The sequence below is a fragment of the Dryobates pubescens genome, chromosome Z, assembly GCF_014839835.1.
Source record: "Dryobates pubescens isolate bDryPub1 chromosome Z, bDryPub1.pri, whole genome shotgun sequence".
NCBI lineage: Eukaryota > Metazoa > Chordata > Aves > Piciformes > Picidae > Dryobates > Dryobates pubescens.
This window is the reverse complement of record NC_071657.1, coordinates 22,379,547-22,396,143: the sequence shown is the minus strand read 5'-3', so window position 1 is coordinate 22,396,143 and position 16,597 is coordinate 22,379,547. Positions and strand designations below refer to the sequence as shown.

Below are 16,597 nucleotides of genomic sequence, written 5' to 3'. Positions count from 1 at the left end.
TCGTCAGTTGTTCCCAAGTTTTGCAGTTGCTTTACCTTACCCTCTGAGTTCTCTTCACGTTTCCCGTTACCTTTTTGCTGTTTGTTACCTCACCTAATCTTGTAAAACTGTTTTTGAAGAGCTGAATTTGAGCCAAAACTCTCAAGACAGCATCATCTACAGAACTACAGAATGCAGAAAATTCTGCTGTTTCATTTATGCCTGTCTGATGCAGTTGAGAAATAAAAAGTTGTTTTAAAAGAAGAGCAGGTTGAAAAACTACACTGTGAAAATCAAAACCAGCGCTTTTTTCTTTCAGAACAAGTGAATTTTTCTAGGCAGTGACAAAAATTCTGACCATTTCTTCCAATAACGAATAAATAACCATTACTACCAAATAATAAGAAATTGCCCATTTGGTAAGATTTGCAAGGGAGCTTTTTGTTGGAATACTCCTCTTACTCCTGACAAGAAGTATGCATGGTTGTTCTTACTGTAACTGATTATTCATAATATTCACAATTCCACTTGCACCTAGGCAAACACAGGCATTTTTTGAGACAGTTTCTGTAATGGAAAGGTTTGTAGTGTTTCGAGACTTACACACACCTGTCTGTCTGTTTTCTTTTGCCACATGCCTTTAAAGTGCTGGATGTTGTGTCCTATGGGAAAGGCCAACCTGTCCCAATAGTCAGTACATTCCGTTAAATTAAACTTTTTGCATCAGAATGTTCATATAGTCCCTTGCTTCAATATTTCACTGTGACATATATGAGCCTTTACAGAAAAGCAGGCATTGTACAACTGCAATCTGAGAAAGAGCCGTGAGAAGCATTGAGTGAGCAGTCACTCAGATGGGGCTTATCAAATGCATGGAACTGGTAGTTAGTGGCTGCCTACTTTATGCCCAAGTAAAATTTTCATGCTCTTTGGTACAAGCTCACTTTCCTTCTGTTCTTTTAAAGAAACTGCATTTTAAGGAATTGAAGGCTCTGATTCGACTGTGAATCGTGCCCGTACACCTGTGAAAGGGGCCATTATGCTCAAGGACAGAGCTGCCTTTTGTAGTGAGCAAGTCAGCCATTTAGGTCTTTTCACTGTAGCTTTCACATAGTCATGCCTTGGGGCACTCTAAACAATTTCAACATTCCTGTGATGAGCAACGCCCAAGTGATGGTAGGGAATGCTGAGCAAAGCATCTACATATAGTGTTCTAGAAAAGAATTTCAAGGTACCTTTTCATTTGAGTAAATACTGTGCTTTTCTAGGTATAGTGAGTTTGGCCTCAAAACCACTGTTATGTCTGAATTGTCATTGCTGAGTTGAGGCGTTTAATGAATGTTTCGAGTGCTTTGCTCACAAAATGAGGTGATGCCATGGAGTGCTCTGGCCTGTCAAATGGCAGGTTGATGGACACGTTTAGCCTTGTAAGTCAAAATGTTTGTAGTTGGTAGTCACAGACCCAGTAGCAGTAGCCTGATACTCACACTCAGTACTTAAGTGTCACAAGAATTATAGACAAGTATCTTCTCCTAGACAAGTGTTTTCTCCTAATCCTTATATTTTTTGCATTGAACAAACATGAGGATTAATAGTAAGAGAAGTTTCTCAAGAGTTAATTTCAGAAGTTCCTGTAACTTCATATGGTCCTGACACAGTACCCCTTGAGAAATCTCATGACTTAATACCCTTTTAAGAAAAAACAGGATTCAAAAACTCACTATGAAATGGTATCATTGTAAGAAACCCATGTATTTCTAAAGATGCAGATAAGGCTGTGATTTTTCTATTTACACTTCTACAGATAGCATGATGACCAGTGCTAAGTGCTTGCTTTGGTTTAAAGGAAAAGAAAACGTCTTGTCATAAATTAAGTAGTCTGCCTTGATTTATTCTTAGTAGGCTATTTGGTTTGAGCTTCTTAAGCTCAATGGATAACATAAAGTATGTACTCACTTCTGTACTTCTATCAGCTATGTAATCAGTACCTTAGAGCTGATGGTAGCTGAAGACTATATGATTGTCTACTTGAATGGAGCAACACCAAGAAGGAGAATGCCTGGACTAGGCTGGCTGAAAAAATGTTACCAGATGATAGATCGCCGGTGAGTTGTATTTTCCTTGCTGATCCACAGCCATTATTTTAAACATTGTCCATTTCTGTTACTACCATTTATGACTGCATTCACCATGTATGATCTTTCTGTATGTGATGTGAGTTTTTTGGGTTTGTAAGAAACCATTTATTTTTTTACTTAGGTTACGAAAGAATTTGAAATCATTTATAATTGTTCATCCATCGTGGTTTATCAGGACAATTCTGGCTGTGACACGGCCTTTTATAAGGTATGTAGTGAATACCAGTGATTTTCTGTGTTCCTAAGAGTACAAAAGCACCCTAAATCACCATAACTCTCTTTCACTGAGGAGCACTGCTTTTACGGTTGGGATTTTGAGTTGAACCTGACTTTCCTAAAGTGAGTGAAAAAGACATACATACGTACATAGAATGCATACATACATACATAGAATGCATACATACATACATAGAATAAACCAGGTTGGAAAAGACCTTCAAGATCATCGTGTCCAACCCATCAACCAATCCAACACCACCTAAACAACTAACCCATGGCACCAAGCACCCCATCAAGTCTTCTCCTGAAAACCTCCAATGATGGCGACTCCACCACCTCCCCAGGCAGCCCATTCCAATGGGCAATCACTCTCTCTGTATAGAACTTTTTCCTAACATCCAGCCTGAACCTCCCCTGGCACAACCTGAAATTTGACCCTGTGATTTGTATGAGTATCTAGTTGTAGATATCACAGGCATGACATCATAAAGCTCTGTGTGTAGAATTCAGTCTCTAGCTAAAAGGCATGTAAAAAGGGGGTCTACATGTAATGATAATCACCTCATTAAAAAGATCCTGGCTACAAACCAACATAAAGGTACAATTCCAGGTTTGAAAAAAAAACACAAAGTAGTTGTTGTTTATGCAAGAGGCCTGCCCTCCTGAGCTGTTTCAATGCATAGGATTTCCAGTTCCAAAAAAAGACACTTTAATGCCACCAGAAATAATTCTTTTATAATTATTTTATTAGTGAAAAAGAAAAAAAAACCAGAGTAATATTACTCTGAAGACCACACAAGATATTGACAAAGACAGACAAGTACACAGTTGAAATCTTGAGACCAGGGAGAGCAGACTGGCAGGAGTGAGAGCTGCCTTAAACAAGAGGAAAAGAGAAGCCACTCAGCACATATTGTAGTTCATGCCAGACCTCAGAGAGGTTTACCCCAGGCTGCAGATGAGAACACTGGAGGGGTCTGTTGCAGATTTCTGTCTTTACATAGTGATGATAGGATGGAGAAACATATGAGTTCTCCCATCACTCCCAAAGTGTGACAGGCAAAGTCTTACGACAGGAGTGCTTCATTGAGATGTGTTGTCTTTAATAATCAAGCAGAAAGTGCCAAAATACCCAAGTAACCAGGAAAATGTATTTTGAGTTATGAACAGTAATGGTAAGAATTCACTGAACTGCATTTGGTGCCTGAGATATTTCTGTTGGCATCCTGTTTTCCCCCTGAGGAGTGATAGGCAGAGAAATTTTTTACAAAATCAAATATGCCATGTCTGTTCCAATACATTAGTATTGTGTATCAAGTAGAAGTGACAAGAGGTTTTGCATTGCAAAAAGGAGAAAAGGTTCGCTCTAAATAGTTTGGCAAAGCAAATTAGCAGTACAGAACTAGCCATGTTAGAGACCAGTTAAAACTGATGTCTAAAAGTGAAGTGGTTGGCCAGGACAAATGGCCAGTGTGACTTCTGTGGAAGATACCGTAAGATATTTGAACCCTCACCTAGACAACTATGAGAAAGCTGAGTGAAAAACTCTAGGAGTCATGAAAAGAGAGACTTGATTCAGTTATAAGCAACATAAGGAGATAGAAACTTGATTAGGTTGAAGGTCAATGACTGTAGCTTAGTTTGCCAGCCCTGAGCTGTTCACTAAACCACTGGTAAGCATGGTGGGAATTCCAGAGTAAGAAATTAATTCATCTCAAGGCAAACAGACAGTTAACCAAGTACAACATAGTTTTAATTCTGTTTCAGCTGAGATGCAAGACTAAGCAGTAGGAATCAAGAAACTGAAAGATGACAGAATAACAAGGGACAGGCTAGTAACCGAGGGTGTGCTACAGTAGATTCTATCTCAAAAATTGGCAAGGTCATTCAGAAGAGTCTGGGACTCACCTTGACTGACAAGCACTAAATATTACATAGGATAGTGATTGCAAAAATAGACCCTAGATACTCTTCATGGACCAGATGTTCATCTCAGCTATGTTAGGTAAGAAATCAGTTTGCTAATAAAACAAATATCTGTGAAAGATTTGGCACTTTCACGTATTAAGAAATTTTATGTCTGGCAGCACACCTTCTCTGAAGTGTGAAAGAAACAAGGACTTGCTATTTCGGTCATGTATTCAGGATACCCATACACAGACTCCCACATGAAACAGTTACTCAGAAATGAATCACTGTGGTGGAATTATTGTGACCCAGAGAGTCCTCAGACAGAGAAAGGAACCCTTGCAAGATTTTTTTTCTGCTCCTTTCCACAGTCTTTAGAACCTTCTGAGTGTCTTATAGCTCTCCAAGTCACTTTAGCTAGCAGTTCAGATGATACAGATTATGATTATCATTCTGGGTAAGATGTCAAGAATTATGTGTATGTTATCCTGGCTTTCATTGCACAATTGTGAGTGATTCATGCACCTTAAAATGTGACCACTGCCCTGCTTTGGTGTGTGTGCCTAGTGATGCTAACCTGGTACAGAAACAAAGTAAAATGGGTGATCTTAAGGCACTACTCAGAGTACCTTCATGCATCCCTTGTTCCAGTTGTCTCACTTTGCCTTATTAGCAAGGCAAAACACAGCAGGCTTCTGCTCAGGACTGTGTCAGATGCTTCATGTTGCCCAGTCATATGCCCCAGTAAATGGGCAAAGTAGTAAACAGGCAAAGTTTTTCATGGCTTACCTTTAAGAACATTTATGGCAAATATGCATTTGTCATTATTACTGACATTAAAAGACTAAATACAAGCAAAGCTAAATTTGGAAAATTGCCTTATGAGCTAGATAGGAAAGATAGATTTCTCATAAGCTCATATATATATCAAATAATTTAGGTTAGACTTATTTTTTTCAATGTGTTTTCTGAATAATTTCTCCCTTTTCCAAGTGATTTCTTTCTTAAACACAGTAAATGATCAGCTGAAATAATCAGGGGAAATATTTCTTCATAAGAAGGCACTGCAATAAGAATAGGCATGCACATACACAATCAGATCTGCACTTGTCTAAACAGATGAGTAAGTTCAATTCTATTATGTTTGATTGAGAATTAGTGTCAAATATAAATGCTAATTCATCATAATCACTTGATGGTAATTCATCATGACCATATTAAGTGGATGCTTCCCATTTCTTTTTACATCTAAGTATGCTGTAGGGAGTTTGATTCTTTGCAGAATTTGAATACATCTCCTTTGAACTGTACAATTTAATTGCATTGCTTAGTATGCAGACACCGCAATTCATAATGTTGTCCTAAATACTGGGATTCAGCCTAATCAAGGAATAACGAAAGGTCTAGACTTGATTTCAGCCTCACTAGAACTGAGTACACTCATGATCAGCTGAACTCTGTGACAGAAATATGAAAACCAAATTTGCTAATTTACTGCATACATTAAGTACATGCCTTCTCTTTGGGTTTGGGGGTTTTCTTAATACAGTGTAACAGATTCTGGGAGGAAAGTAAATGATCATGTTGCTTCTTTGTTTTAGCTCTAAGTTCAGCAGTAAAATACAGTATGTCAACACATTGGCAGAGCTTCGTGAGATGATTCCAATGGAATATGTGCACATACCAGACAGTATTGTCAAGTAAGTGATGTACAGTAAGCATGCATTTGTTCTATGGACACTATTTCCACAAGCTAGTAACAGTGTTTCAGAGTCTGTAAGAAAAAGAGAAAGCCTCTTCCTGATACTGTTATAAATGCTTTGGGTTGGAGCTCAAAAATCTCAGAAGCTTCTGCTGTCAGAAGTAGAAACACTCTCCTAACAGAACCAGTTTTTATAGGAAGAGTAAGGGTTTATACTGCTGGTAAAATGAAGAAAACTTTGAGAGAATGGAGGCTCAGTGTCCCTTCCTGAAATCTATGTCTGTATAATTTGAATTGGAACAGATTGTTCACTCACTAATTGCAACCCAGAAAGCAAATAGGAAGGTGGGGTGGGAAATCTTTCCATAGATACCACCTATGCTATATTTTTCCATAACTTGTATTACTATTTAAGTAAAAGTGTTCTTCAGTTTTAGTCATACAGAGTTTTCTACTGAAACAATGCAAAGATAGCCTGTTGAATAAAAAAAAAATCCACTGAAACTCCATTGGTTCACCATTCCTTACCTTGTTGATTTTCATGGTTTAACTCAGAATCACTGAAAGAGTGCCACAATCCTTGCTTCTTATGTGTAAAGGTTTTTCAGATGCAAATATTTCTAAAGAAAAGATACCTATTGAAAATTGTAGAAAGCTGACTTGAATTGCTGCCTTCAATGGCTTTGTTTTCACACCTGGAAACAGCAAACTGAAATGGTACACTGTGATGTATCTGTGAACCCTCGGAAGAGCTCTGGTGAAAAAACATCCCTGTGCTCCCACAATTCCCCCTTTTTATTTTTCCCAGAGCTCTTCCGAGGGTTCACAGATACATCACAGTCCCCCACAGTACACACCAAGACTGAAAAAATCTTTGAAATCCATCGTGGCTTAGATGGGGGTCTGTATTGAAAAAACAGGCTGTTGAGGAATGCCTTGTTTTTTTAAAATTGTTCTTTTTATGAAATGCCTGTGTTTTGAACAGGTGAACTTTCTCTTCCAGAAATTCTTTTGATGGTTTGTCAGTGATTAGGTATGGAGAACACTTCTTCTGGAGGTGTCATAGATCTCTTCAACTCATGCAGGGGTTTTCAGACCTTCCTTATAGTACATGTGAAAGCAGCATAATTGCCTTTATCAAGCTGGTGGTATAATTACTTGTGGAGAAATTCCAGGGAACAAGTGGGAAGCTCAGTTCTTGCAGTGGCACATATTAAAAATATTAAATTACAGTCAGGAAATCAGGGATCATAGGGACTTTCACTCAAATTTATTTGCTGCTGTAACTTCTTCATAGGTGGAGTGGTACTGGGAATGTGGAGCACAGAGGTCACCTGATAAAGAGATGCCCAGAATGTTTTAACATCCCTAAAATATTGTCATCCTCCATCCATCCTTTACTCCTTCCTTCCCTTCCTCTTTCAATTTCTGTAAATACTTTCATATCCTATAGTTACTTTCCTTTGGTACAGACCTTAACCTGATACTTCAGTGTGTTTTTCTCGCTGCTCTCTTGCTGTGTTTTACTGTTACACTGTCTGTAGCAGTACACGCATCAGTGTTTCACATATCTTTTCTTGCCTGTTGACTGAAAACTGTTTGACAAGTCCATTAACCTCTCCAACCAAAGGTAAAATGATCACTGGACCACTTCCAAAGAAACTAAGAATTAGAGCTTAAGAAATGTTAGGGAACAGCCTACTTCATGTCTCCAGCAGCAAGTTGTAAGATCATGGTTTTACTGAAGAAAAAAATCAAAAGATGACAAGTGTGCCCATTGGTGGCAACCATTTTCAAGATGTGAGATGAAAACTTAGTGGGTATGTGCATCTAAGGCACTGTGAGTGGTTATTCCTATGTCACAGGGAGAAGAGCAGTATTCTGCTGAAAGGTTCCCTTTTGCAGCAAATAGAGAAAGATTCCTGTAGCAAAATAAAACAAAATAAAATTCAGCTTTTGATTTCACAATTGCTCCACTGACAAGAACAGAAATACCACCTGTGGAAATGAGGAATCCCACCCACAGAAAGTACATAGGTTTATGCCAGCATTTGTAGTTGTTCAGTACTTTATAGTGAAGTGGGGTACTATGTTCCTGTTGCATCATATGAACATGCACATCTTTTCTTTTCCTTCACCCACCTTTATCTTGTAAGGTATGATGAAGAGAAGTGTATTAAAAGAAGAATGAGGTAAAACTTGCTTCCTAGCTTACACTGCTGTTCATAATGGAGTGAATCTGTGTGACAGCCTTTCACGTGCAGGTGACCTCAAGGGCTGAATGGGAGAGGACCTGCAGTGATATGGAATCTTACTTTCCCCTTCAAGCTATTGAGATCAGCCTCTCTTGCAAATAAAACTTACTGAACTGTAAATGTCCTTGTCTTGGCCTAGGCTGCAGCTAGTTTAATACTATCTGATAAAGCTTTCAGCTCTGTCCACTGGGCATGCCTCAGACCCCTGCCGCTTTTACGTTTTTGCCTCAAAATGAGCTAAATAAGGAGATGCAAACTAAAGGTGGGTTGAGCACAAGGATCAGTAGTGTCATACTGAACTGAAGAGCTTTAGGGTCAGCGCATAATACTGGATGCCTATTTAAGAAGCATGTACTATATTTGTTCTTTGCTCTGCTATTGCCCTGCTTCTCTCTTATGCTCTGCTTGCTTCTTTGTTTCTTTGTATCAATAATTTTTATCATGCAGACTGGATGAAGAGCTGAGGGAAGCTTCAGAAACAGCTAAGTAAGATAGCTTTCAGCTGAATGCTGCATTGTATTTACTTGTTTCGCAGGAATAGGTGGAATGCAGTAGTACATTATGTGTTTGGTACAGTAATCAGATCAATTACTGTGTAAGTTGCCACATTTGTGAATTGACTTCCCCTCTCACTATAAGCAGCCTGCTTTTGTACTGTTGGATTTCAATAAGGAGTAATCATAACCTTGCACTATCATGAAATAACTTTTTTATTCCATTAAAATTGTTAATTAAGCATTTTCTACCCTTTATCCATTACGTGAGATGATTTGTAATGTTTTTAGGAGGTAGTTATCTTTTTTTTTTTTTGACACTCAATAAAGGTAGGTAGGTAACTTTTCCCATCTTTCCAGTTGGATAGGGCAGCAGATTAGTAATTATTTATACTTTATTTTCTACAGTCACTTAATAATCTGTCAATTGATTACAGTCACTTAATAATCAGTGTCAACTGATTATTAGATAATTTAAGCTCCTTGACTCTGTGCATTAACATACTGAGGCAGTGTGGTGCCTCAGAAATCCTTAACTGGAAGGACCCAATCCTGGACTCACTGGACAGAGCCCAGGAAGTATTGAGTGCACTTTATTCACTCATGTATTGTGCAAAAGTTTCTGGAGAAGGGAATAGTGTCTGCCTGTTCTAGATGACATGTTCCCTGTGGTTTTTGTAACCAAAGATGTTGAGGTTTTCAAGTTTCTTTTCAGTCTCCTTCCTTTTAACTTGTGCAATTCAGATTTTTCATTTTACCACTTCTTCTTTGTTGTACTTTTTTCTGAAGTTTCTTCTTTCATGGTACATGTTTTCCTGCTGTTCTCCTAAGATTAGCTTTTAAAGCAACCACAGAGCAATACTCAAAACATCAGCCACTGGGTTTTTTATTCCAGTAGTCCGACTGCCTCCGAAGCAATAAAAGCAGTTATCTGATACCACCTGAATATTAGGCCCAAACAACTTCGAAATGCAGCTTCTCTTCCTTCTGTTCAAACATTTTCAAATGCATTGTGGTAAATGACAGTGAAAATATGTGGAAGAAAACTGTTTTCTTGTTACTCTTTTTTTAAAAAAGATTGCAGGCTGCAGCATAGGAAGTGAAAGGGGAACTAAATATCCCAATGAGGCATCACAGATTTTTATTACTGTTGTAACAATGTATGGAGTCACTGTAGTGCGTTTCCCTTGCCCAACATAAAAAAATAGCTTGAAAATGTATTACTGAAACTGATCTGTGTTGCAGACACTAATATCACTACATTCCTATCTATAACGTTTGTTTGTGCCATCTGAGATGCTCACTGTTGTTAGTTATTACATCCCAAAATTTGATATTATTTAAAATAGGAAGACATAAAAAGATAATAAATGTTTACTACTACCTCTTTTTCCTTGTACCCAGAACTAGCTGCCTCTCCAATGATCCAGAAATTACTTCAGTGGAACAGGAGTAAGAATTTATGCCTGATACTGTCATTACATTTAAACATTGTTTTACAATCATGCTGCTAGGAACTGAGACTGGGTAGAATCCATGAAGTGTTTTTTTGAGACCTAGGTGCATTTACAGTTATTTTCAAGAACTTGTTTCAACACACGCAAGCAGAAAAATCACTGTAGTTAGGAATTATTATATTTGCATTGCAGATGTGTTTAAAGTGACCTCAACAATCTCCCAAGCAGAAACAGACAGAATTTTTTGCCTGATGATGTCACATTAAGTCACGGGAAGGTTGAATAGAAAAAAGCATAACATGGTCAGAGTGAAGGTGGTCCCATGCACTACCCTCAATCAAAAGTCAAGTTTAAACTTGACATTCTCTTAACAATTTATACTGATTTCTGGGTAGTTCTCTTGGTGTCTTCCTTCTCTTTGCTATTTGTGCTTATCAGCTTCTTTAATAGTTATGGAATGGAATGGAATGGAATGGAATGGAATGGAATGGAATGGAATGGAATAGAATAGAGCAGGTTGGAAAAGACCTCTGGGATCTTTGAATCTAACCTATAACCCAGCACCATCTGATCAACTAAACCATGGCACCAAGTGCCTCATCCAGTCTCCTCTTAAATACCTCCAGTGATGGTGACTCCACCACCTCCCTGGGCAGCCCATTCCAATAGCTAATCACTCTTTCATGAAGTACTTCTTCCTAAGATCCAGCCTAAACCTCCCCTGGGCAGCCTGAGACTGTGTCCTCTTGTTCTGGTGCTGGTTGCCTGGGAGAAGACACCAACCCCCACCTGGCTGCAACCTCCTTTCAGGTAGTTGTAGAGAGCAATAAGGTCTCCTCTGAGCCTCCTCTTCTCCAGGCTAAGCAACCCCACCTACCTCAGCCTCTCCTCATAGGGCTTCTGTTCCAAGCCCCTCACCAACTTTGTTGCCCTTCTCTGGGCACCTTCCAGCACCACAACATCTTTCCTAAACTGAGAGGCCCAGAACTGGACACAGTACTCAAGGTGTGGCCTAACTAGTGCTGAGTACAGGGGCAGAATGACCTCCCTGCTTCTGCTGGCCACACTATTCCTGATGCAGGCCAGGATGCCATTGGCCTTCTTTGCCATCTGGGCACACTGCTGGCTCATGTTCAGCCTACCATCAACAAGCACCCCCAGGTCCCTCTCTGCCTGACTGCTCTCCAGCCACTCTGACCCCAGCCTGTAGCACTGCATGGGGTTGTTGTGGCCAATGTGCAGAACCTGGCACTTGGATGTGTTAAATCTCATGCCGTTGGACTCTGCCCATCTGCCCAGCCTGTCAAGGTCCCTCTGCAGAGCCTCTCTACCCTCCAGCAGATCAACTCCTGCCCCCAGCTTGGTGTCGTCAGCAAATTTACTGACAATGGACTCAATCCCCTTGTCCAGGTCATTGATAAAGATATTGAATAGGATGGGGCCCAGCACTGATCTCTGGGGCACACCACTAGTGCCTGGCCGCCAGCTGGATGTGGCACCATTCACCACCACTCTCTGGGCTCAGCCCTCCAGCCAGTTCCTAACCCATCACAGAGTGCTGCTGTCCAAGCCACAGGCTGACAGCTTGGCCAGGAGTTTGCTGTGGGGGACAGTGTCAAAGGCCTTGCTGAAGTCCAGCAGACTACATCCACAGCCTTCCCCACATCCACCAGGCGGGTCACCTGATCATAGAAGGAGATCAGGTTGGTCAGGCAGGACCTGTCCTTCCTAAATCCATGCTGGCTGGGCCTGATCCCTTGGCCATCCTCTAAGTGCTGTGTGATTGCACTCAAGATGACCTCTTCCATAATCTTGCCTGGCACTGAGGTCAGGCTGACAGGTCTGTAATCCCCTGGTTCCTCCTTCCGGCCCTTCTTGTGGATGGGCATCATGGTGGCCAGCTTCCAGTCATCTGGGACCTCTCCAGTGAGTCAGGACTGTTGAAATATGATGGAGAGTGGCTTGGCCAGCTCATCTGCCAGCTCTCTCAGCACCCTAGGATAGATCCCATCCGGTCCTATGGACTTGTGGCGACCCAAGCACCTAATCGGGTCTCTAACTACTTCCTCCTGGATCACAGGGGAACTATACTGCTCCCTGACTCCATCTGCCAGCTCAGGAGGCCAGTTGTCTGGAAGACAACCTTTCCTGCTATTAAAAATTGAGGCAAAGAAGGTGTTAAGAACCTCTGCCTTTTCCTCATCTTTTGTTACTCTATTGCCCTCCTTGTCCACCAAGGAGTGGAAGTTGTCCTTGACCCTCCTCTTGATATTAATATATTTGTAGAAGGATTTTTTGTTGTCCTTCACAGCAGAGGCCAGTCTAAGCTCCAAATGGGCTTTTGCCTCTCTTAATTTTTTCCCTGTGTGATCTAGCAACATCCTTAAACATTCCATGGGTTGCCTCTCCTTTCTTCCAAAGATGATACACCCTCTTTTTTTCCCCTTAATTTGTTCAGAAGTTCATTGCCCATCCAGGCCAGCCATCTACTCCGGCAGCTCATCCTCCGGCTCATTGGCACAGCCTGTTCCTGTACCTTCAAGAATTCGTTCTTGAAGTAGGTCCAGGCCTCCTGGACCTACTTTTGTTTTTAAGGGCTGTCTCCCAAGGTACCTTCTGAGTTAGTTCCTTCAGTAACCTGAAGTATGCCCTCTGGAAGTCCAGGGTGGAGGTTTTGTTGCTGCCCCTCTCAGCTTGACTGCATATTGAAAACTCAATTATTTCATGGTCACTGGATCCCAGACAGCCTCCAACCACCACATCTCCCACCAGCTCTTCTCTGTTTGTATTTCCCTTATTAAGTCTCCAGCCTCTTGCTTTCAAAGCTGGACAAGTTCCCATGGAAATGGGAGCATAACAGTCAGTCCTCTGGCATGCTCTTTGTTTCTCTGTCTGATACCATAGCTGAAGTGTGAGAATAGAAAACCCTGCACTACTCTTTTTGTGTGTCAGGACTAAAGTGTATATTCCTGCTAGTGTGTACCCCCATCTGACTGATATGCAGCAATACTCTGGTGTCTCATACTGAAATATTGCTCAGGAAACAGCGTAGTGTATCTGACCCCTCAGTAAAAGATTCCATCAATAGCATGAGTATTAATAAGCAAGTAAATAATTAGAAGTACAGATAGCAAGAAGATTAATAACATTGAGCTTTTCTTTTCACTTTTCCTTAAAGTTGTACCTGAGTGAACTATCACTACTAACACATAGCTTAGAAAAGTTGACATAAAATCTCTGAGCATCTTTTTGTTGTTGGTTCTCAGACCCTGTTGTAAGGAGTAAATATGAGAACCATTCTTGAAAAGTATGAATACAGAAAATACATTATTTATTTACAATTTTGGTCTTTTTGTAGCTTGAACAATTTTCCTGTTTGTTTGGGTTTTTTTTCCCCAAAAGAGAAGCTGGACAGAAAAAGGCAATATGAGAAGAGAATTTACATTTAGCTTAAAAAAATACAGTTAAGGCCAAATTAATGCTAAATCCTGCTAATTATTTTCACTGCATAAATGTAAATTTGTCTTCAAAAGTGGCAAGAACTTTCCTGTGGTCATATCACCAATTTCTGATGGCATTTCTTCAGGAAATGGATTTTCCCATGTAAATGCCTCCACAATAATTACAGCAGTTTTACAGTGAGTTTTCTTCTGTATGCTTTCTGCTGAAACCTGTCTGGAGTCTGCCCAGGTCTTAGTTTTTAAATGTTTGTTTTCCATGTCTGTTCCAAAGGCTTTTTTCTCAATTGCCATGCTCTCTTGTGTTCAGCTTTTTACACTTCCTCATGACTCAAAAAATAAAATAAAATAAAATCCATTATGAAATAATTCACAGTGAAAGAACCCTGTATGTTCTGTAACAGTTCATAAATATTGAGGATTCTTTAAATAGTTTTGCTTTCTGTGAGAAAAACTGTATTTTGATGGAACATTTATGGTGGTAACTTCTTATTCTAAAGAACATGTTTGAAGTATTTGATGATTTGTGCTTTGCACCAAATGGAAAAACCACACTCTTAGGAACATTTTTAGGGGCACCTATGTCTTGTGACGCTGTGGTGTCATTCCAGCAGAGGATTTTTCCACATCTGGTGTCTATTTCAGATTGGAATTACTAGAAATGTAGCTATTAACTTCAAAAAAACAGTAACATATCTTACTAAGATGTATTTTTTCTGTATATAGTAGATAGGATGTGTGTACATTATTTGACACCAGTGTATTTAAGTACATGGGGATGCTTAAGAGTTTGTAGTTGACCAGAACTGGGGAAATTATTAGCTGCATGTTTCATAGCAGTGATTTCTTTTTCTTTTGTTCTTTTGTGTTTATCTTTTTTTTCTTTTCCTTTTAAAATACAGCATTGATATGACCCTGAAATAAAAAGCATCATTGCCAGGCATTTGAAGAGGAAGATCCACTCGGATTTTCATCACCCAGACACCCATGATCATGGAGTACAATAGGCAATTGTGGTTCATTTTATTTGGTTTATGATTTTTCCATATCATTCAGCAATTCAAAAAGACCAAAAGGGACAATACTGTTGCCGTGGAAACAGAAGAATTGTGGGCCTGGTTATTTGTGATATTTTCAGAAACATAGTTTTCATTAGGAAAGCTGTATCATCTAGCATTGAATTCTCTGTATGTGCAATTCCTGTTTAAAAGGATACCATTTTGTCAACAGTGTGCCTCACAAGCAAGTCAATGAGGATGTGGATTTTTGCTTCTTTTTTTCTTCAGCATACTAAGGTTTATGCATCACTGAACAGAGTAGTTAGCATTACAATAAATGTAAGCTTTGTTGTGTGGCAGCAGCAACTTTATTGTTTAAAAGTAATTCTGGAAATGATGCAGGACATTCTTGAATTTGTGTTTCTTGCTGTCTGAAAAGTCCATTTAACCCTAATGATGTTTTTTATTCAGTCACAGAAAAGACAGAAATACTGAAAAAAAAATTTAAAAGGCCATCAAACAGTCTTTCATTTTAATAATTTAGTATCTTTATTTTAGGGATATTTTTTATAGAAACAGCTAATCCTGTAAATGATTCTTGTGTTCTAGAAGACTTGTGGCATTCTCTGTTGTTTCCTAAATCTGTTATGAGTCTTCAGATGTAATCATAGCACCAAAGACTATTAATGCTATGAACATGAAACAAATGCTTTGTATTTCCTACTAACAACTGAAGGTGGGCATCACATTAATTTGTTAGGAATAGATTTAAAAATCTATTTGAAGAGGATCTAATATATACATACACACACACACATATATATATACACACACACATATACATATATATGTATGAAGCATTACAATGCAGTTTATTGTCTATGTCATAGAACATAGCAGTAAAAATGTGTTTGCTGCTGTCCTGTGTGCTGGCACAAGCGACACTACTCCTCATGTACACTGAAAGATAACTGCAGTCTCTCAGGCTGCTGTTTTGCAAAAGAGTGCAAATTAATTGTCAAGTGAATTCCACTGGTCTGCTTTAAAAAGACAAAAAGTCAGTAATACAACTAATGCTTTCATTTCCTCTAATGAAAACACACACACACACTTCCCAAACCTGCTGGCTCGCCTGCCTTTCGGGATGTCATAACTGAAGTTAGGTCCTAACTGAAGTAACATGTTATGCACTCTCTGAAATAATATTCTTCGTGAATTTTTCATATATCAGAATTACATCTGTGGATTCTCTGCACTGTCTGTGGATAAGTCTTTAGACATAACAATTCAAGATAATTTGCACCTTCTTTTCATGTTTGTGCTATCTCCAGTCCTGCTTCCAGTCCAGAATTATAAATGAAAGAGAAGACAAGCAGAAGTTTTCTTGGAAAATAAAGTCTAAGTAGTGTCAGCCTTGAAATTTTAGTAGGATCTAAACTGAAAGTTCTGTTTTGTCCTTCATTTGTAAGACTGATACTTTTGTTCTGTGCTTTGTACAATTCCATCTCTGTCAGTTTGTATCTTGTTTGCAAGGCAGTCTGCAGACAAGGAAGCAAGCATCCATCATTGTGTTTGCAGTTGTTCAGCTACTGTAATGAAGATTGACTAAATCATCAGAAGGGCAAGTACTGGCCAAATGCTTTCTTACCTGCCATCATCAGAATGGAAATACCTGCACCTCTGCAGTCCTGGCTCTGTACTGACAGATGGAGCATTGTATCTCCATCACGTTAGCTGGCCTGCTCTACCGCATCTTTCTGTCAGTTCCTGTTAATTTCACAGAGGAAGGACATAATCTTGATGACCATTGTTGCTGCTCTGTAACTTTGCCCTGAGTTAGGATCTGGTAGTTTCCATTCTTTCTCAGATATTTGAATCTTGGCTTGTGTCTGCCTTATGGAAGTGCTGCCACTTAGTATATTGGGGATAATGTTTTATGTACAGATAAATATTTGTATTAACTTACAGATGCTAATTAAGCTTTACCTA

General features: G+C 39.4%; 1 protein-coding gene across 1 annotated transcript in view; it reads left to right on the top strand.

Annotated features, from left to right (window-relative positions):
* Positions 1-14,957, top strand: part of PRUNE2 (prune homolog 2 with BCH domain) — a 176,317-nt gene extending 161,360 nt beyond the window's left edge. Inside the window, exons 15-21 of the mRNA XM_054177749.1 lie at positions 1,953-2,084; positions 2,239-2,325; positions 5,846-5,944; positions 8,103-8,138; positions 8,649-8,687; positions 10,100-10,147; positions 14,513-14,957. Of these exons, the coding sequence (XP_054033724.1) occupies positions 1,953-2,084; positions 2,239-2,325; positions 5,846-5,944; positions 8,103-8,138; positions 8,649-8,687; positions 10,100-10,147; positions 14,513-14,534 (463 nt within the window). The 3' untranslated portion in view covers positions 14,535-14,957. The remainder of the gene's footprint in view (positions 1-1,952; positions 2,085-2,238; positions 2,326-5,845; positions 5,945-8,102; positions 8,139-8,648; positions 8,688-10,099; positions 10,148-14,512) is intronic.
* The last annotated feature ends 1,640 nt before the right edge of the window (positions 14,958-16,597 follow it).